Genomic DNA, 22,094 nt, shown 5'->3' with positions numbered 1-22,094 from the left:
TCACCCACCACTTTACAATGTGAGCTGGAGGTAGTATGCATTTTAAATCAGAATGTTTTATTTAATATTATGAGGAATGTCTTACTCTGCTTCAAAGTAACCTATTGGCAAAATCTGACCATGGGAGCTTGGACACAATTCTTACTTCATTGGCAGAGCGTGAGTTTCAAGTTTGGGGAAGCTTAGAATTTATCCTACCATTTCTACCATTCTGTGTGCCAGTTATGCATTTTTCAAAATCATTGTCACGTGGTCAATCATAATGCGAGATCACCAGCCTCTGCCATAGGGACATATTGATACGTGATCCATTGGCGGCTAAAGAAATGAGAGCATGGAACTCATAGCCTCTAGGCCAATGCAGGCCTAGAACTTCAATTTGAGGATTATCGAGAGTGAGATTGTTGGAAAGATTTTTCAAATAGTATACTTTGAGAAATTATAGTTTTAATATCATTCACATTAGATGTTAACCCATACGAGTCTAAGTCCCTGAGGTTCTACTAAGCTATATGAAATTGCTTTAAGGTTATACCAAGGATCATTAAGCTAATTGATTTTGAATTTTAAGACCCCTTGAAGTATAAAAAAAATATGTACAAAAATTATTAGATAAATTATTTTTGGCCTTACTGTTATTAGCCCATACAAATGCATTGAATAACAGATTCACTACATGGAACATCATATAGTACAAAAAAATATATAAAAAAGGTTGTTTTGAAGTGTTTCTTCTATATATATCTGATCGATATAAGATCAGGAAACACACACACACGTATTTAACCCCATTAAGACAAGTCTTCTGACACTTGTGGAGAAAACCATCATGTTCGTGAGAATATCATCTTTCCATAGAGGGATCATATTAGTCGTAAAGGCCAAACCGTTTGGACGCTACAGACGATTTTGTAAGGCCGATTTTCGGGATGTTTCATGGTCTGACAAACACCCCTCTAGCTCTGTCACCTTTCACCGCAGATGCGGAAGTGACACATAGAAAAACAGATCTCTAGCTTAAATTCACGGATTCTCATGGGGATTTTTGTATTACGCTAATTAGATGTCCACGCTCCCCCAACATTATCAGGACAGAGAAAAACAGACATGCTCATTGCTCACATGGAGCAATCCAAACGAAAGACAAATCTCGTAAATGATGGTTATGAAATAAACCAAAGCTTGTTTCTCACAAGTGTAGCAGGTTGTAAACTCCGCAACCAATGTTTCCACTCCGAGAATGAGAACAGTAAATGACTAATTAATACATGCATTAACAGAAATGAATGTAACCAAATGACGGAGATGAATGGTACATTTACAACTGCTGACATATGTAAATGGAGAATTGATCCAAAAAATAAAAAGGCAAACAATTCACACAACGAAACAATGAAAGTGAAAGAATTGGCAGGAGACAGCCGAGCCATTCTGGAGACAGACTCGCCACACACCCCTCCCCTTCTTCTTGTCTCAACATCTTAAATTCTACTCAAGACATTATTTTTAGATGCTTTCCACTGACAGCCGCAACTCAATAATCAGCTAGGCCTATTGACACGAACGCTGCCCAAATTGCGGCCTAATGATCCTCGATTCTTTCTGGTGAAGTATTTTGAATAATGCATTTATTTCTGTATAGACAGGAGTAATTATACACTTCCCTATTGGACCCACCACTATGCCATTTCTCTCCTGTTCTTTTGGTTGTCATATCAACTTTCTGTCGTTGTCCAGAAGCCAAAAGGCACAATTCTAGTCATATTAGCAACCCATCCTGGTTGTTGCATCTTTAGATTCCCCCTCTTTCACAGTTCCTAACAGAGATTTTCATCTCTATCACATATGGAACCTCTATCGGGTGTGCTGTTTAGAATGGTGTTTTCCGGCAAATTGCACTTCGGCAAATGTTTGAAAATGACGTTTTATTGGCTGCTTCATTACATGAGTTGAATATTCTGTTAAGGTGCATTACCATAATGGAATTGTGATTTCTGTCATTCGGAGCACCATGGGTGGACGCTTTAATGGGTTATGCACCCAATGCATATGGGTCCGGTTAATTTCTCAAATGGGTGGTAAATTAAAATCTTCCCGTTCACTGTCCTCCTTCCCCTCTATCCACCCTTCCCTCCCTCTCACTGTCAGGCAGCAGAATGGTCAGCAGGCAGCAGAATGGTCAGCAGGGTATCTCACCCACCCCCCTCTCCGTTCTCTCTCACGAGAGTGATGGGCAGCATAATGGTCAGAAGGGCCATATCACTTTATCACTCTCCCCTCCTCTCCCTCATCAGTGACAGGCAGCAAAATGGTCAGCAGGGCATCCAAAACCTGACAAGTTTTCCTGGTCAATAAGTACTGTGCCATTTCGGCACAGCCCAAGGTAGTGTGTGTGTGTGTGTGTTACTGACCAGGGTGACGGGCAGCAGGATGGTGAGCAGCGCGATGTGGTGGAGCACCAGCAGGAACTCACGGCGGACAAACGAGTTGACCGTGGTCAACGAGTGCTCCTTATACTCCTCGTGACCCTTGACCCGGAAGCGGTAGTAGTGGCTGAGGTACATGGCGTAGATATCGTATGTCATGTAGGGCACGCCATACCAGATGACAAAGTAGGTGGCCAGCCAGTACCTGGGGGAAAGGGAGGGTTCATTATTTCACACCATTATGCAATGAAAACAAGAGTTTCTCATTTGACGAGTTCAGTGAGTAGCTAAGTGGGCAAGGTCATGGGTTCAATTCATTCCCACAGGGATCACACACATATACAGCGCATTCATTGTACTGTAAGTCACTTGGAATAAAAGTATCAAGTGTTTGTGGCATACATTTTATAACATTACCTCTAGCTAAACGTGGGAATTAAAAAAATGTGAAGGTGAAACGCATGACACACACACTCCCCCCAGTCCAATTAGCCCAGTTGATTACAGCAGATTAGTTGTCACATACACACGTGTTGCAATGTTACAGGCTGGCAGGCAAGTGGTAACTCATGCACTCTGGCTCTACACTGCGCTGTGGGGGTATTAAGCCCTGGGGGGGGGGGGGGGGGGGGAGAATTAGCAGAGCACTAATGCTGGGTTAGGTCAGAAGGTAGCCAGGGCATTGTACTGACTGCAGCTGGGCCAGGGTTGGAGGCTGCCCTGAGTCAGTGCAGTCTGACCTAACCCAGCATCAGTGCTCTGCATCAGACTATTAGCATTAGATATAATGCCAAGCAGCACTGGCCGAGCCAAGATAGAGATACAGGGATAAGGATGCTAAACTATGCTAGGTTATGCTTTGCTAGGCACTGGCTGAGACAGGACAAGGACGCTAATCGAAAACGATGCTGTTAAAAGTCAACTGCCGCTTAGAACCAACTTCTCCTGGTTTAAAACTGCCTGTGTGGCATCGATATGAGTCAGAAGTGTAAATAGGGCCTCCGAGTGGTGCAATGGTCTAAGGCACTGAATCGCAGGGCTAGCTGTGCCACTAGAGATTCTGGGTTCGAGTCCAGGCTCTGTCGCAGCCGGCCGCGACCGGGAGACCCATGGGGCGGCGCACAATTGGCCCAGCGTCGTCTGGGTTAGGGGAGGGTTTGGTCGGCAGGGATGTTCTTGTCCCATCGTGCACTAGCGACTCCTGTGGCGGGCCGGGCGCAGTGCACGCTGACACGGTCGCCAGGTGTACGGTGTTTCCTCCATACATAGGATCATTTTGGTCATAAAGTTTTGTAAGGGAGCTCGTCATGAGTTGCAAAAATAAATGAAGGATAGTACTCGTCTACTACAAACACAGCTATGGCTCTGCCAGCAAATAGCAAATTGTATCAGCAAGCATTCAGCGACGTACACAGCTGGTTGCATAATAATGGCGTCAGCGTCACCAGCCTGAATCTATTCTGTAGTTAGTCACTCTATAAGCATAAATTACTTCCAAAATAGAGACAGAAATTTCTCACTATATGTTTATTGAGTGACAATATTTTATTTCATTTAAATTTCATTCCATTCACAGGCTACAAACAAAACATGGTGTATTTTGTGTATTTTTTATTCCGCAATGTTGTGGGAACCCCTCCCATATCAGGAGCTGTTACAGAAGGCTGAGGCAGTGGCCACGCACACGTTCTGCTTCAGAGTAATGGGGAGACACTTGAATCAGGTTGGTCACATTTATGACTCGTTTCAGGAAACTAGGCGTATGTCGCATGCCACTACTTCACAGGAGCAGCATTTGAACGTAAACATGCATTTTATTATCAAAATACGTTTTTTTTGTTGCAAAAATGCCTTCTAGAACATGTGCCTTAATAACAAACTTGTATTCCATCCATAAATACGAATAAAATTGTTAAAATTACAAGCCTAGTTGTTTAGCCATGAAAAAAGACAAGAACCTTCCCACTAGCCATGATTGGCTGAGATAATGTATGGGCCCCCTTCCACTGTGCAAATGGACTACTCCTTGTCCTGAGTGAGTAATGCCATGCTGGCACGTGTCTCTTGTGAATTCGCTGTAAATCAGGATCTCTGATTGGCTATGTTCAACCGTGCATTTATAGTTGGCTTCCATGACTGTATGGGTCGGATATAGGAGCCGTTTTTTAAACTCTGCATTGTTGGAAAAGGACCCGTACATAAGCATTTCACGGTTAAGATTTGTTTACACTGCAGGCTTAACGCAAAAATCTGTTTGGTTTTTAAAATCAGTTTTGGACTACGGACTGTCCAAATAGCAAGTCACAAGTGACCAAATCACGTGTGTGTGATCAAACAGCAGCCATTTGCTGACATGGCTACGCTAGTTGTCATAGTAATGACGGGTGTACACGCAATGGTGTCGACTGATCTCGTGGTGGTGCTCGTGGTTCCTGTCACTCTGAAGTTATATAGCAAGCTAAGGTAGTTTGCTTCCATCAATGTAATTGTCTGCATCATTTCCAATCGCCCATATATTTTTGGGGTAAATATATATATATATACACACACATACATGCAAGCATACATATATACATACATACTTTTTAAAGAATATACCTTTATTATTCCCCGCAAACCCTACCACCCTTACCCCAATAGGAGTAAACTCATCAACACTTAGGCTTCTACCTTCAGTTTATACATCTTATACACATTTTAAAAGACAATCTATTTCACAAGTTATATTTTGTTTATTTTTAGTCCTTCCTCCATTTCTGATGTCCATCAGGTTTGAGTTCTACTTGTACCTGTGCTATTTCACAAACTTTCTGAACCAATATTCATTTTACAGACACCGTATGTTTTACATTGGTTATCTTGTTATTAGTCCCACCCTTCAGCTCCATTCAACCCCTCCCATCTATCTCTCAACACCATCCATTTTGGATTTCTATTTGCCATATATTTTTCAACTGTGCTGTGATGCTTCACAAAACAATGGAACCTTTCTATTCTCATAGCTTCTACAGATTGTAAATTAAAAAAAACATATTAAAATAATTATTATATTATTGATTGATTGACTATGGCTTTTCAAATCACCCAGTATTGCTATTTGCAGCGTTAGTTCTAGGCAAATGTTGCAATTCTTCAGCCACCTGTTACACCTGTTGTTTACGACATTTGATAAGGTGATTACTAATAAGACAGTACATACACGTGTTTAGTAATATGACCCTTCAATAAATGTCACTCAAACTCCTCGCTTTTGTACAGATAGGCTGAAAAGACCGTGTGTATTCTTCAAACATGCCAGGGAGGTAACTCCTGGCTAACCAAGCTATTTGCATTTAACTCCTTTATTTGTTTTTTGACTCTATGCACACTCACTACCAACACATACATGCATTCAGAAAGTATTCAGACATGTCAACACACACACACACACACACACACACACACACACACACACACACACACACACACACACACACACACACACACACACACACACACACAGCTTCTCTGTTTATCATCTATCCTGATGTCCTAGCCACTTTTATCCCTACCTACATGTACAGTTGAAGTCGGAAGTTTACATAAACTGAGTTTAAATGCATTTGGTATTTCACAATTCCAGACATTTAATCCTAGTAAAAATTCCCTGTCTTAGGTCATTTAGGATCACCACTTTATTTTAGGAATGTGAAATGTCAGAATAATAGTAGAGAGAATTATTTATTTCAGCTTTTATTTCTTCTATCACATTCCCAGTGGGTCAGAAGTTTACATACACTCAATAAAAAAAAAAAAATAGTATTTGGTAGCATTGCCTTTAAATTGTTTAACTTGGGTCAAACATTTTGGGTAGCCTCCCACAAGCTTCCCACAATAAGTTGGGTGAATTTTGGCCCAATCCTCCTGACAGAGCTGGTGTAACTGAGTCAGGTATCTAGGCCTCCTTGCTCACACACCCCTTTTCAGTTCTGCCCACAAATTTTCTATAGGATTGAGGTCAGGGCTTTGTGATGGCCACTCCAATACCTTGACTTTGTTGTCCTTAAGCCATTTTGCCACAACTTTGGAAGTATGCTTGGGCTCCTTGTCCATTTGGAAGACCCATTTGCGACCAAGCTTTAACTTCCTGACTGATGTCTTGATGTTGCTTCAATATATCTACATAATTTTCCTGTCTCATGATGCCATCTACTTTGTGAAGTGCACCAGTCCCTCCTGCAGCAAAGCACCCCCACAACATGATGCTGCCACCCCCATGCTTCACGGTTGGGATGGTGTTTTTCGGCTTGCAAGCCACCCCCTTTTACCTCCAAACATAACGATGGTCATTATGGCCAAACAGTTCTATTTTTGTTTCATCAGACCAGAAGACATTTCTCCAAAAAGTACGATCTTTGTCCCAATGTGCAGTTGCAAACCATAGTCTGGCTTTTTTATGGCGGTTTTGGAGCAGTAGCTTCTGCCTTGCTGAGCGGTCTTTCAGGTTGTGTCGGTATAGGACTCGTTTTACTGTCGATAGAGATACTTTTGTACCCGTTTCCTCCAGCATCTTCACAAGGTCCTTTGCTGTTGTTCTGGGATTGATTTGCACTTTTCGCACCAAAGTACATTCATCTCTAGGAGACAGAACACATCTCCTTCCTGAGCGGTATGACGGTTGCGTGGTCCCATGGTGTTTGTCCAGATGAACGTGGTACCTTCAGGCATTTGGAAATTGCTCCGAAGGATGAACCAGACTTGTGGAGGTGTACAATTTCTTTTCTGGGGTCTTGGCTGATTTCTTTTGATTTTCCCATGATGTTAAAAAAAGAGGCACTGAGTTTGAAGGTAGGCCTTGAAAAACATCCACATGTACACCTCCAATTGACTCAAATGATGTCAATTAGCCTATCAGAAGCTTCTAAAGCCATGACATCATTTTCTGGAATATTCCAAGCCATTTAACGGCATAGTCAACTTAGTGTATGTAAACTTCTGACCCACTGGAATTGTGATAGTGCATTAAGTGAAATAATCTGTCTGTAAACAATTGTTGGAAAACTTACTTGTGTCATGCACAAAGTAGATGTCCTAACCGACTTGCCAAAACTATAGTTTGTTAACAAGAAATTTGTGGAGTGATTGAAAAACTAGTTTTAAATGACTCCAACATAAGTGTATGTAAATTTCCAACTTCAACTGTACAGTGCTTTCAAAAAGTATTCATACCCCTTCATACCCCATTCTAAAATTGATAGATTTTTTCCATCAATCAACACATAATACCCCATATTGAAAAAGCAAAACCAATTTGTTGTTTGTCAATTCAAAATTGATTCAATATTTGTTTTTCGCACCCATCTACACACATAATGACAAAGTGAAAACATGTTTTTATAAATGTTAGCAAATGTATTAAATTGAATACAGAAATATCTAATTTACATAAGTATTCACACCCCTAAATGAATATTTTGTAGGAGCACCTTTGGCAGCGATTATAGGTAAGTCTAAGAGCTTTGCACACCTGGATTGTACAATTTGCACATTCAAATTCTTCAAGCTCTCAAGTTGTTTGTTGAACATTGCCAGACAGCCATTTTCAAGTCTTGCCATAGATTTTCAAGGCGATTTAAGTCAAAACTGTAACTAGGCCACTCCGCAACATTCAATGTCTTGGTAAGCAACTCCAGTGTATGAAAGGTGAATGTCTCAGTCTCTGTTGGAAAGCAGACTGAACCAGGTTTTCCTCTAGGATTTGCCTGTGTTTATCTCCATTCCATTTATTTTTATCCCCAAAAAACTCCATAGTCCTTGCCGATGACAAGCATAACCATAACATGATGCAGCCACCTTGCTCAAAAATATGAAGTGTGGTTATGGTGGATTTGCCCCAAACATAACGCTATGTATTCAGGACATAAAGTGAATTTCTTTGTCACATTTTTCGCTACTTTACTTTAGTGCCTTATTATAAAAACAGGATGCATGTTTTGGAGAAGAACAATATTATACATGCTACCTTTTCACGCCGTTATTTAGGTTTTTTATTTGATTTAACTAGGCAAGTTAGTTAAGAACAAATTCTTATTTACAATGACTGCCTACCCCGGCCAAACCTGGACGACGCTTGGCCAATTGTGTGCCGCCTTTTAGGACTCCCAATCATGGCTGGACGTGATACAGCCTGGATTCGAACCAGGGACTGTAGTGATGCCTCTTGCACTGAGATGCAGTACCTTAGACCGCTGCACCACTCGGGAGTGCAGTATTGTTGAGTATCTACAATGCTGTTGATCCATCCTTAGAGTTTAATGACTCTGATAGGAGAAAACTAACTTCTTTAAAGTCGCCATTGGCCTCATGGTGAAATCCCTAAACGATTTCCTTCCTCTCCAGCAACAGAGTTAGGAAGGATGCCTGTGTTTTAAGTGACTGGGTATATTAATACACCCTCCAAAGTGTAATTAATAACCATGCTCAAAGGGATAGTCAATGTCTGCATTTAAAAAAAAAAAATCTACCAATAGATGTCCTTCTTTGCAAGGTATTGGAAAGCCTCCCTTGTCTGTGGTTGAATCTGTGTTTGAAATTCACTGTTCGACCTAGGGACCTTACAGATAATTGTATTTGTGGGGGTAAAGAGATGAGGTAGTCATTCAAAAATCATGTTAAAACACCATTATTGCACAGAGTGAGTCCATGCAATTTATGTGACTTGTTAAGCAATTTCCACTCCTGAATTTATTTGTCATAAAGGGATTGAATACTTATTGACTCAAGACATTTAATAATTTTTATTTGTCAATATTTTAAAAACATAATTTCACTTTAACATTATGGGGTATTAAGAGGTGTGTAGGCCAGTGACACAAAATGTATATTTAATCCATTTTAAATTCAGGCTAACACAATTGTAGAAAAGGTCAAGGGATGTGAATACATTCTAAAGGCACTGTACCTCACACATACTATACTGACACTCCAACACACACATATTGACGCCACACACCATTTCTGCTGTCTATTATCTATCTTGACTGCCTGGTCACTTTTATCCCTACTTACATGTACATATTACCTCAACTACCTCGTACCCCTGCACATTGACTCTGTACTGGTACTCCTTGTATATAGCCTTGTTATTTTATTGTGTTACCATTTATTTAGCAAATGTTTCTTAACTCTGCATTGTTGGGAAAGGGCTCATAAGTAAGCATTTCACTGTAAAGTCTACACCTTTTGTATTTGGCACCTGTGACAAATAAAATGTGATAGTTTGATTAATTGATGTATTCATTCGGGTTCACAGTGTGGACTGAACAGAGGTCACCGTACCGAATGGTTTGGTACGAATGTTTACCGTTACAACTAATATTTGCACATTGTTATATTAGCATAACACTGCTTCTACATTATTATGCGAAGTATGGTTTATTCTACATAGAACTGTTACACTTTAAAAGTTACCAAAACACTTTAGTTTAGAATATCTACATAAATTCAGCAATTGCACTAGTCTCAAATGACTCTTTAGGCTACTGACCGATGCAAAGCTTCCTCCTGAGTGGTATGAGAAGAGTGCCATCCTCCTGCATCTCACATCTGCTTGTAGTTATTGAACTCTGCCTGCTGGAACCAAGGGTTGAGGCAAACTCTGTCATATCCAGGATGGAGTGTCATGCACTTCACCTCCCTGCCATGTAACTGCACCATTCTATAACCTGTAATACATTACATAGATGGAAGGGAACTTCATCACCCACTTGACTTGAAGACAGAACCACACCCAGAGAGCTGAGCATGTCAGTGTGTGCTTAGACAGCCAAATCCTTAGATTAGGGCAAATAGACTAATAGAATGCCATTCTAGTTCTGATTAGACAGCTGAAGTTGTGCTCTACACACAACTGATTTTGATTTGCTAGGTACGTGTAGGCATACTGGTCTTTATAGACATCGATATGATAGTTACAGCATGAAAATGTGTCTTCGTAACAAACACACTGATACATTTTTAGTTGATATATGGATCTACACTCAAGCTAGGCGATGTTTGTGCCATCGCCACATGTAGCCTACACCTGTAGGGATATTAGTTCTGGGATTTGTCCTCCGGGAAAGATCTAACAGCGGACATAAGGAGAGAAGAGACAAAACTAGCCAGTTATAGAACATTGTGATGTAGGACAGCTGAGCTGACTCAAGACTGGGCATTCAACTCACAGTTGACACGGTTTCAATGGTAACATGTATTTACATGACATGATGAAACGTTAAAACTACATTGCAAGCTACTTTCATAGCAAGGTGTTGTAGAACAAGTGTCTTATGAAACACATTCCAGACACTGGCTCCTGCCATAACTGATTTGACAAAAATATCAGCTAGATAAGATAGCGTGGTGATATCTTTAGCTGGCTATGCTGGCTAGCTGCTGTCAGCTTGGCTAAACACAAGGTCAGTGCAGGCTTTAGCTGACTCGTCATTCTCAAGATGGTCAGCTGAGTACACGACCTGGTAATCCATCTGGCTCTGGGGACTTGTGAATGTTAACCTATTTAAAAAGGTCTTACATTGGCTACGGAGAGCATGATCACACAGTCATCTAGAACAGCTGGTGCTCTCACGCATGGTTCAGTGTTGCTTGCCTCGAAGCGAGCATAGAAAGCATTTAGCTCGTCTGGTAGGCTTGCGTCACTGGGCAGCTCGCGGCTGGGTTTCCCTTTGTAATCCGTGATAGTTTGCAAGCCCTGCAACATCCAACGAGCATCAGAGCCGGTGAAGTAGGATTTGAGCTTACTCCAGTATTGACGCTTTGCCTGTTTGATGGCGTCGGAAGTCATAGGGGGTTTTCTTATAAGTGTCCGGATTAGAGTCTCGCTCCTTGAAGGCCGCAGCTCTAGCCTTTAGGTCAGTGAGGATACTTCCTGTAATCCATGGCTTATGGTTGGGATATGTACGTATGACGTCATCGATGCACTTATTAATGAAGCCGGTGACTAATGTGGTAAACGCTTCAATGCCATTAGATGAGTCCCAGAACATATTCCAGTCTGTGCTAGCAATACAGTCCTGTAGTTTAGCATCAGCTTTTTAATTGACCACTGGTACTTTCTGTTTAGGTTTTAGCTTGTAATCAGGAGGATAGATCTATGGTCAGATTTGCCAAAAGAGAACTTTGTATGAGTCTCTGTGTGTGGATTAAAGATGATCTAGAGTTTTGCCTCTAGTTGCACAGGTGGCACGCTGGTAGAAATGAGGTAAAATGTATTTCAGTTTTCCTGCATTAAAATAACTTTCCGCTACGTGGTATATAGACCACTATGAAAAATATAAATGAAAACTCTTGGTAAATAGTATGTTCTACAGCTTATCATGAGATATTCTAACTCGGGGGAGCAGAACCTTGAGACTTCTGTAATATTAGAGATTGCGCACCAGCTGTTAACTTCATTAGGGTAGGGGGCACTATTTTCACCTCCGGATGAAAAGCGTGCCCAAAGTAAACTGCCTGCTACTCAGGCCCAGAAGCTAGGATATGCATATAATTGGTAGATTTGGATAGAAAACTAAAGTTTCTAAAACTGTTAAAATAATGTCTGTGAGTATAACAGAACTGAAATGGCAGGCGAAAACCTGAGGAAAATCCATCCAGGAAGTGCCATTACTTTGAAATGGCTGTTTTTCCAATGAAAGCCTATCCACCATTTAAAGGGATAGGACCCAGATTCCGCTCCCTATGGCTTCCACTAGTTGTGAAGAGTCTTTAGACATTGTTTCAGGCTTTTATTCTGAAAAATGAGGGAGAATGACAACATCGAGTGAGTGGACCCTGGGATGTTCTCAGAGCAGGTTACTGCGCCCGACCGAGAGCACGCCGTTCTTGTTTTCCTTTTATATTGACGAAGCTTTTGTCCGGTTGAAATATTATCAATTATTTGGGCTAAAAACAACCTTGATAAAACATCGTTTGACATGTTTCTACGAACTTTACGGGTACTATTATGAATTTTCATCTGGCTCTTGCGACCGCATTTGAGCCATTGAATTATTGAACAAAACGCGCCGACAAAATTGAGGTTTTTGGATATAAAGAGGGACTTTATCGAACAAAACAAACATTTGTGTGACATGGAGTCTTGTGAGTGCAACCATACGAAGATCAAAGGTAAGTGATTCATTTTATTGGTATTTCTGACTTTCGTGACTAATCTACTTGGCTGGTAACTGTACGTAATGTTTTGTGTGCTGAGCGCTGTCCTTAGATAATCACATGGTTTGCTTTCGCCGTAAAGCCTTTTTGAAATCTGACACGGCGGCTAGAAGTTAAGCTTTATATTGATGTATAACACACATTTTCAAGAATGTTAAATATTTGAATTGAGTATTTTTGAATTTCGCACTCTGCAATTTCACTGGATGTTGGCCAGGTGGGACGCTACCGTCCCACACCCCCTAGAGAGGTTAACAGACACATACCACCCAAGGTAGAGCCTGTGTGAGTTCACTCAACTGATAGGGGGCGGCAAATAAGCCCACTATACTCTCTGTGGAAAACCGAGGTGATTTGTTCAGACCACAACTAACCATTGTCATTAGGTATGGCCAGATGATAAGAGAGGGCGGTCAGGGGTGTGTTCAATAGGCACTTGTCCAATAAGAAGCTCTTGTTTTTGTGGTCCTGAAACTGCTTGCATGAAGCATTTCCATTGTAGCGTAAAAAAAAAACTATGCAGACAGAAAGAAAACATGACTTCTTCGGCCGCATTGATTGGGCTACCCGAGTCAAGGAACTCAACCCGTCTGTTACTGGCTGACCTACCTGTCAGTCATGATGTTACCGCTGCACGCCAACACGACGATGACTCCTGCCGTGGTGGCCATGACGGCGTGGACGGAGGACACCAGCCTGAGAAAGAGAAGGATAAGAAATGTTTCAAAATAGAAAGTTACACATTTTAGGAGAAGCTTTAGGTTCACTACCGTAATTAACAGCTTGTTCATCAAATCAAATTTTATTGGTCACATACACATGGTTAGCAGATGTTAATGCGAGTGTAGCGAAATGCTTCTGCTTCTATTTCCGACAAGTAATCTAACAAATTCACAACGACCACATTATACACACACACAAATGTAAAGGGAAGAATAAGAATATGTACATATAAATATATGGATGAGCGATGGCCATACGGCATAGGCAAGATGGTGTAGAATACAGTATATACATATGAGATGAGTAATGTAGGATATGTAGACATTATTAAAGTGGCTTATTTAAAGTGACTAGTGATACCGTTATTAAAACCATTTATTAAAGTAGCCAGAGATTTGAGTCAGTATGTTGGCAGCAGCCATCAATGTTAGTAATGGCTGTTTAACAGTCTGATGACCTTGAGACTGAAAAACAGCTGTCTCTCGGTCCCAGTTTTGATGCAACTGTAATGACCTCGCCTTCTGGATGATAGCGGGGTGAACAGGCAGTGGCTCGGGCGGTTGTTGTCCTTGATGATCTTTTTGGCCTTCCTGTGACATCGGGTGCTGTAGGTGTCCTGGAGGGCAGGTAGTTTGCCCCCAGTGATGCATTGCATAGACAACACCAACACTAAAGAGAGCCTTGCGGTTGAAGGCCGTGCAGTTGCCGTACCAGGCGGTGATACAGCCCGACAGGATGCTCTCGATTGTGAATCTGTAAAAGTTTGTGAGTGATGTGTACGCCGATGAACTTAAAGCTTTCCACCTTCTCCACTACTGTCCCGTCGATGTGGATAGGGGGGTGCTCCCTCTGCCGTTTCCTGAAGTCCACGATCATCTCCTTTGTTTTGTTGGCGTTGAGTGAGAGGTTATTTTCCTGACACCACACTCCGAGGGCCCTCACCTCCTCCCTGTAGGCCATCTCGTCGTTGTTGGTAATCAAGCCTACCACTGTAGTTTCGTCTGCAAACTTATTGATTGAGTTGGAGGCGTGCATGGCCACACAGTCATGGGTGAAAAGGGAGTAAAGGAGAGGGCCGAGAATGCACCCTTGTGGGGCCCCTGTGTTGAGGATCAGCGGGGTGGAGATGTTGTTTACTACACTCACCACCTGGGGGAGGGCCGTCAGAAAGTCCAGGACTCAGTTGCACAGGGTGGGGTCGATACCCAGGGTCTCGAGCTTAATGACGAGTTTGGAGGGTACTATGGTGTTGAATGCTGAGCTGTTGTCGATGAACAGCATTCTTACATAGGTATTCCTCTTGTCCAGTTGGGATAGGGCAGTGTGCAGGCGATTACGTCATCTGTGGACCTATTGGGGCGGTAAGCAAATTGGAGTGGGTCTAGGGTATCCGGTATGGTGGAGGTGATATGATCCTTGATTAGTCTCTCAAAGCACTTCATGATGATAGAGGTGAGTGCTACGGGGCGATAGTCATTTAGTTCAGTTACCTTAGCTTTCTTGGGAACAAGAACAATGGTGGCCATCTTGATGCATGTGGGGACAGAAGACTGGGATAGGGATTGATTGAATATGTCTGTAAACACACCAGCCAGCTGGTCTGCGCATGCTCTGTGGACGCGGCTAGGGATGCCGTCTTGCGAGGGTTAACACGTTTTAATCACGTTGGCCACGGAGGAGGAGAGCCCACAGGCTTTTGTAGCGGGTCATGTCAGTTGCACTTTACTGTCCGCAAAGTTGCTTAATTTGTCTGGGAACAAGATGTCCGCGACGGTGCTGGTTTTTGTTTTTGAATCTGTGATTGACTGTAGACCTTGCCACATACCTCGTGTTTGAGCCGTTGAATTGCGACTCTACTTTCTCTCTATACTGACGCTTTGCTTGTTTGATTTCCTTGTGGAGGGAATAACTACACTGTTTGTATTCGGTAATGTTTCCAGTCGTCTTGCCATTATTAAAAGCGGTGGTTAGCGCTTTCAGGTTTTGCGTGAATGCTGCCATCAATCCACGGTTTCTGGTTAGGGAAGGTTTCAATAGTCACAGTGGGTACAACATCACCGATGCACTTGCTAATAAACACACTCATCGAGTCAGCATATACGTCAATGTTATTGTCTGAGGCTACCTGGAACATCTCCCAGTCCACTTGATCGAAGCAATCTTGAAGCATGGAATCCGATTGGTCAGACCAGCATTGGATAGACCTGAGCACAGGCGTTTCTGCCTATAGGATGGGGGCAACAAAATGGAGTCATGGTCAGATTTGCCGAAGGGAGGGCGGGGGAGGGCTTTGTATGCATCGCGGAAGTTAGAGTACCAATGGTCCAGAATGCTACTCGCTCATGTCAAGCATTTGATATGCTGATGGAAGCCTTGTTCTCAGATTAGTGTTATTAAAATCCCGAGCTACAACAAATGCAGCCTCAGGATACAGTCGCAGTCGGAAGTTTACATACACTTAGGTAGAAGTCATTAAAACTCGATTTTCAACCACTCCACACATTTCTTGTTAAAAAAACTATAGTTTTGGCAAGTTGGTTAGGACATCTACTTTGTGCATGACACAGGTATAATTTTTCCAACAATTGTTTACAGACAGATTATTTCACTTATAATTCCCTGTATCACAATTCCAGTGGGTCAGAAGTTGACTGTGCCTTTAAACAGATTGGAAAATTCAAGAAAATGATGGCATGGCTTTAGAAGCTTCTGATAGGCTAATTGACATAGTCAATTGGAGGTGTACCTGTGGATGTATTTCAAGGCCTACCTTCAAATTCAGTGGCTCTTTGCTTGACATCATGGGAAAATCAAAAGAAAATCAGCCAACACCTCAGGTACCACGTTCATCTGTACAAACAATAGTACGCAAGTATAAACACCATGGGACCACGCAGCCGTCATACCGCTCAGGAAGGAGACGCGTTCTGTCTCCTAGAGATGATCGTGCGAAAGGTGCAAATAAATCCCAGAACAACAGCAAAGGACCTTGTGAAGATGCTGGAAGAAACAGGTACAAAAGTATCTATATCCACAGTAAAACGAGTCCTATATCAACATAACCTGAAAGGCCGCTCAGCACGGAAGAAGCCACTGCTCCAAAACCACCATAAAAAAGCTAGACTACGGTTTGCAACTGCACATGGTGACAAAGATCGTACTTTTTGGAGAAATGTCCTTTGGTCTGATGAAACAAAATGACAATTTTTATGTTTGGAGGAAAACGGGGGAGGCTTGCAAGCCGAAGAACACCATCCCAACCGTGAAGCACGGGGGTGGCAGCATCATGTTGTGGGGGTGCTTTGCTGCAGGAGGGACTGGTGTACTTCACAAAATAGATGGCATCAAGAGGCAGGAAAATTATGTGGATATATTCAAGCAACATCTCAAGACATCAGTCAGGAAGTTAAAGCTTGGTCACAAATGGGGTCTTCCAAATGGACAATGACCCCAAGCATACTTCCAAAGTTGTGGGAAAATGGCTTAAGGACAACAAAGTCAAGGTATTGGAGTGGCCATCACAAAGCCCTGACCTCAATCCCATAGAAAAGGAGGCCAAATTTCACCCAAATTATTGTGGGAAGCTTGTGGAAGGCTACCTGAAACATTTGACCCAAGTTAAACAATTTAACCTGTTTGGGGTAGGGGGCAGTATTGAGAATTTTGGAAAAAATATGTTCCCATTTTTAACTGCCTCCTACACCAACTCAGAAGCTAGAATATGCATATTATTGTTCAGGTTTGGATAGAAAACACTCTGAATTTTCTAAAACTGTTTGAATGGTGTCTGTGAGTATAACAGAACTCCTATGGCAGGCAAAAACCTGACAAGGTTTCAAGCAGGAAGTACCCTGTCTGACAAGGAGTCGTGCGTCTTACCTCTTTTTATTGAAAAGTAAGGATCTTAGCTGTAACGTGACAATTCCCAGGGCTCCAATAGGCTCTCAGAGCCCGCGAAATAACTGAAGGTTTACGAGGGAACCTCAGGTTGAAATATATTATCGCCTTTTGTAAGTGGATGCTCGGAGGACCTTTCAATGATGCGCGTGCATGAGTCGCTTCTGAGGAGAAATTTTATTCGGCTGTTTAGGCTCAATGCATACTCCCGGTCGGAATATTATCACTTCTCTACGACATAAATGGCATAAAAATTGGTTTTAAACATCGGTTGACATGCTTCGAAGTACGGTAATGGAATATTTAGACATTTTTGACATGCCAATGCGCCATGCGCGACACCGCGAAGAAGCATTCTAGAACTCACGAACAAAACGTCGCTGTTTGGATATAACGATGGATTATTTGGGACCAAACCAACATTTGTTATTGAAGTAGAAGTCCTGGCAGTGTATTCTGATGAAGAACAAGCAAGGTAAGAACATTTTTCTTATAGGAAATGTGATTTTGGTGGAGGCTGACCTGGGTGGGTGTCTAAATAGCTAGCCCTGTAATGCCGGGCTATGTACTTAGATTATTGCAAAATGTGCTTCATCCGAAAAGCTATTTTAAAATCGGACATATCGAGTGCATAGAGGGGTAATGTATCTATAATTCTTAAAATAATTGTTATGCTTTTTGTGAACGTTTATCGTGAGTAATTTAGCAAACTGTTAGTAAATTCACCGGAAGTTTGCGGTGGTTATGCTTTTTCTGAACGTCACATGCTAATGTAAAAAGCTGGTTTTTGATATAAATATGAACTTGATTGAACAGACATGCATGTATTGTATAACACAATGTCCTAGGTGTGTCATCTGATGAAGATTATAAAAGGTTAGTGCTGCATTTAGCTGTGGTTTGGGTTTATGTGACATGATATGCTAGCTTGAAAAATGGGTGTCTGATTTTTTCTGGCTGGGTACTCTGCTGACATAATCTAATGTTTTGCTTTCGTTGTAAAGCCTTTTTGAAATCGGACAGTGGGGTTAGATTAACGAGATTCTTGTCTTTAAATAGCTGTGAAATAGTCATATGTTTGAGAAATTGAAGTTATAGCATTTCTAACGATTCAAAAATCGCGCCACTGGATTTCAGTGGCTGTTACGTAGGTGGGACGAGTTCGTCCCACATGCCCCAGAGAGGTTAAGGCAATGCTACCAAATACTAATTGAGTGCATGTAAACTTCTGACCAACTGAGAATGTGATGAAAGAAATAAAAGCTGAAATAAATAATTCTCTACTATTATTCTGACATTTCACATTCTTAAAATAAAGTGGCGATCCTAACTGACCTAAACAGGGAATTTTTACTAGGATTAAATGTCAGGAATTTTGAAAACCTGAGTTTAAATATATTTGGCTAAGGTGTATGCAAACTTCCGACTTGAACTGTATATTGTTTCCAGTTTACATAGAGTCCAGTGAAGTTCTTTCAGGACTGTCGAGGTATCTGCTTGGGGGGGGGGAATATACACGGCTGTGACTATAATCAAATATAATTCTCTTGGGAGATAATGCGGTCAGCATTTGATTGTAAGGAATTCTAGGTCAGTTGAACAAAAGGACTTGAGGTCCTGTTTGTTATGATTACATCATGAGTCTAATCATAAGGCATACACCCTCGCCTTCTAAGTCTGACCAGTAGGCCGCTCCATCTGCCTCTCCTGCGCCGACTGCGTTGATTTGGGTCGGCCTCTGGGATCAGATCCCATGTCCGAACAAAGGCTACGCTTCTGGAAAGTTGTATTCCTGGTCATAATGTTGGTAAGTTGACCTATCTTTTATATCCAATAGTTCTTCCTGGCTGTACACTTGAGATTTTCTGGGCTAACAATGTGAGAAATAATACATTAAAAAAACTAATTACTGCATAGTTTCCTAAGGACCTGAAGCGAGGCGACCATCTCTGTTGGCGCCATCTTGCCATCTCATGAATACAAGTTATGTTAACAGAAACAGTATTTACAGTACTTACAGGCAATAGTCAATTGAAAAGCTGTCAACCTTGCCAATGTATGTTAGATTCCGATGAGAGACAAGCAAATCATAGGGAGAACAGCATCCTCATACTCTCCGTTTTCTAAAGTAAGGATGTCACTACATAAGTTGCAAATGGACAGAGTATAATTTTTCTTCAGGGAAATTAAGGATGTAAGCATTTTACCCAGGGTAGCCTATTCCACATCCTGCCTCACAAGCAATTGTGGCAGGCTAATAGATAAGCACCCATTTCATCAGTTTAGTGTTCCATTTGGCATTTCCTTTGGTCTTGGTCTGCAAACTTCTATTAACTATATTTGAGAGGTGCGATTCACATAAGAGAATGGAATACTCCGTTTCACTTCTCCCTTTCATTCGGGGCCTGCCTTTATTGAAAACATTTGCGCCCCATATCTGTAATGTGGGATGTTATGCAAATTGTCAACGATTGGATCATCTTCAGAGGTTGCAATAATACCCAATTCTGTGTTTTTCCACACAGGAAAGGAATATAAAACGTTTAGAAACAGATTTCTTTTTCTTTTTTATAGTCAGCATTTTGAAAATACATATTTCTGAAAGCTAATGGGAGCTCTGCTTTAACCAGGGTTGGGGTTAAAAAATATTATGAGTCAGTCAATTCAGTTAGGGAAAGGGGGATACCTAGTCAGTTGTGCAACTGAATGCATTCAACTGAAATGTGTCTTCAGTTGGAATTCAGGAAGTGAACTGAAATTCCAATTAATCATAAGAGGCATTTACTTTTAAATTACTTCTGAAAAGGAGACGCTATACATTTCAAAGTTTTTCCAATTTTTAAATTGTATATTTAAATGAATTGGGTGACCTTAATTCAAATAGACCCCAACCCTGTCTCTCTTTTGACCAAAGCTAAACCAGCACATCGTTTCTTAGAGGACAACGATTGGACCGGTTACTTTCTAGACTGTCCAAGTGCCCCCCTATTGGAGCAGCTCTAGACTTAATCCTTATAGTGAAGGAAATAAAATGCTAGAAAAACATAGCGACATTCAGTTTGGGCTCCAGGCCAATTCAATGGGAACATAACGGACATGTGTGACTGACAGGCACTGCAGAGACTTGATATAGATCGCCCATCACAAATCTAACCACCATTCTTTCTGCACAGATTCAAGGACCATAACACCAAATAATTCTATTTCATATGGGCTGCGACCAAAATGGCACCACTATGGGCCCTGGTAAAAAAGTAGTACACTAAAGGAATAGGGTGCTATTTTAGACACAACCAAGGAGTTCGCCTTTAAAATGTGGACGAAGGGCTTGTTCAACCAGGCACTCAACTTCCGGCTTAGTTGGACAGATCTTGGCATCTCTGGCAATATGCAGCTTTGAAATCACAGAAATCTCATTCCTTCACCCTTACCACAGCCACTCGCTATTCACGCCCTTTATGAATTGCTCAATTTCGAAATGATTAAAGGTGATTGTATTTAGCAGTACAGAAGTCTCACTTCAGGCTAGGTCAAAGGAGGGAGAAGGCACACAGAGCCATTTCCTGTTGAGACCTGCTGCTCCAGAGGCTCGCACCCTTCCCCACAGACCTTTGTTTCACATTGCAGTTTTAATAGGCCTATCATTTCTTTCCTATGGACAATAAAGTATCTATCTAGTATTTATTAGCGTTGTCACTATACCAGAATTTTGACTTCGATACCATCACGATACCACGGCAAAAAAAACAAGGCATATTAGCCTAAGTCACAGAATGGCACTTGACCCAGACAGATACTCAACTACTGCTCTGTTCAATCATTGGGCATCTTTTGAGCTCAATATCATTAAAAAAAAATTACGTCAACATTTTACAAAAACAGCAATGTATGCATTAATGAATCAATTTGACTTTGGTAAAAACAACTACCGTAAATTCCGGACTATAAGCCGCAACTTTTTTCCCACACTTTGAACCTCGCGGCTTAAACAATGACGGGGCTAATATATGGATTTTTCACGCTTTCAAATTTGTGGGTCCTGACAGCGTGGAGCATTGTCAAAAAATCCACTATCATCGATGGGTTTCGAAAGGCTGGACTGCTGCGTGTTGAAGAGGGCTCAGCGGGGGATTTGCCTCCGGATGAAAGTGACGAGAGCGACAATGAAAACGATCCAAATCGGATGAAGCAATTCTGAGGCTATTCAACTCCGACACTGAAGGAAATGACTTCAGTGGTTTCAGTGCACAGGAGGAGGAAGTTAGTGACCAATGACTTTCTTGGTAGGCTACTGTTTACTGCTAATTTTTTATTTTTTGTTACAAGCCGTGTTTCGTTAAAGCCTATTTATTTTTGTTACAAGCCGTGTTTGTTAAAGCCTGTGTAAAGTTCATTTGTTTCAATGTACCGGTAGCCACCTGCGGCTTATAGACATGTGCGGCTTATTCATGTTAAAAAATAAATAAAAAAAACATTTAATTCAGTGGGTGCGGCTTATATTCAGGTGCGCTCAATAGTCCGGAAATTACGGTACATAAATGGTAATCCTTTATTTGAATGGTAACTCTATTGCTAAACTGGGTAAATCAAAATGTAGCTTAGGCCTACCCACAATACACAGGTGAATGCATATTCAATGGGAGTGTGTGCATGCATTGAGTTAGAGCTTGTTTGGCTGATTTCATAGGGCTACAGATGACAAACAATCTGTTTCCCTTCCATGAGACTTATTTTACTGTACTGATCAAAAACATTTACATAGAAGTAGATTTTATACAAATGTACGCCGTCTCTAACTGGTAATGATGTCATTCACGAGGCGGCCCGTCTGAGCAGTCAGTTCGCTGAGGCAAT

At 41.6% G+C, this 22,094-nt stretch overlaps 1 protein-coding gene across 2 annotated transcripts in view; it reads right to left on the bottom strand.

The window, feature by feature from the left end:
• Nucleotides 1-22,094, bottom strand: part of LOC115148618 (protein FAM57B) — a 60,737-nt gene that overhangs the window by 14,572 nt on the left and 24,071 nt on the right. For both annotated transcript variants that reach the window (XM_029690666.1, XM_029690665.1), the window contains exons 2-3: nucleotides 13,230-13,316; nucleotides 2,412-2,631 (exon numbers count right to left, since the gene is read on the bottom strand). In XM_029690666.1, the coding sequence (XP_029546526.1) occupies nucleotides 2,412-2,631; nucleotides 13,230-13,291 (282 nt within the window). In that variant the 5' untranslated portion in view covers nucleotides 13,292-13,316. The remainder of the gene's footprint in view (nucleotides 1-2,411; nucleotides 2,632-13,229; nucleotides 13,317-22,094) is intronic.

Source organism: Salmo trutta, chromosome 15 (assembly GCF_901001165.1).
Source record: "Salmo trutta chromosome 15, fSalTru1.1, whole genome shotgun sequence".
In the NCBI taxonomy this organism is placed as follows: Eukaryota; Metazoa; Chordata; class Actinopteri; order Salmoniformes; family Salmonidae; genus Salmo; species Salmo trutta.
The sequence above is the reverse complement of the archived record's forward strand: the minus strand, read 5'-3'. Positions and strand labels throughout refer to the sequence as shown.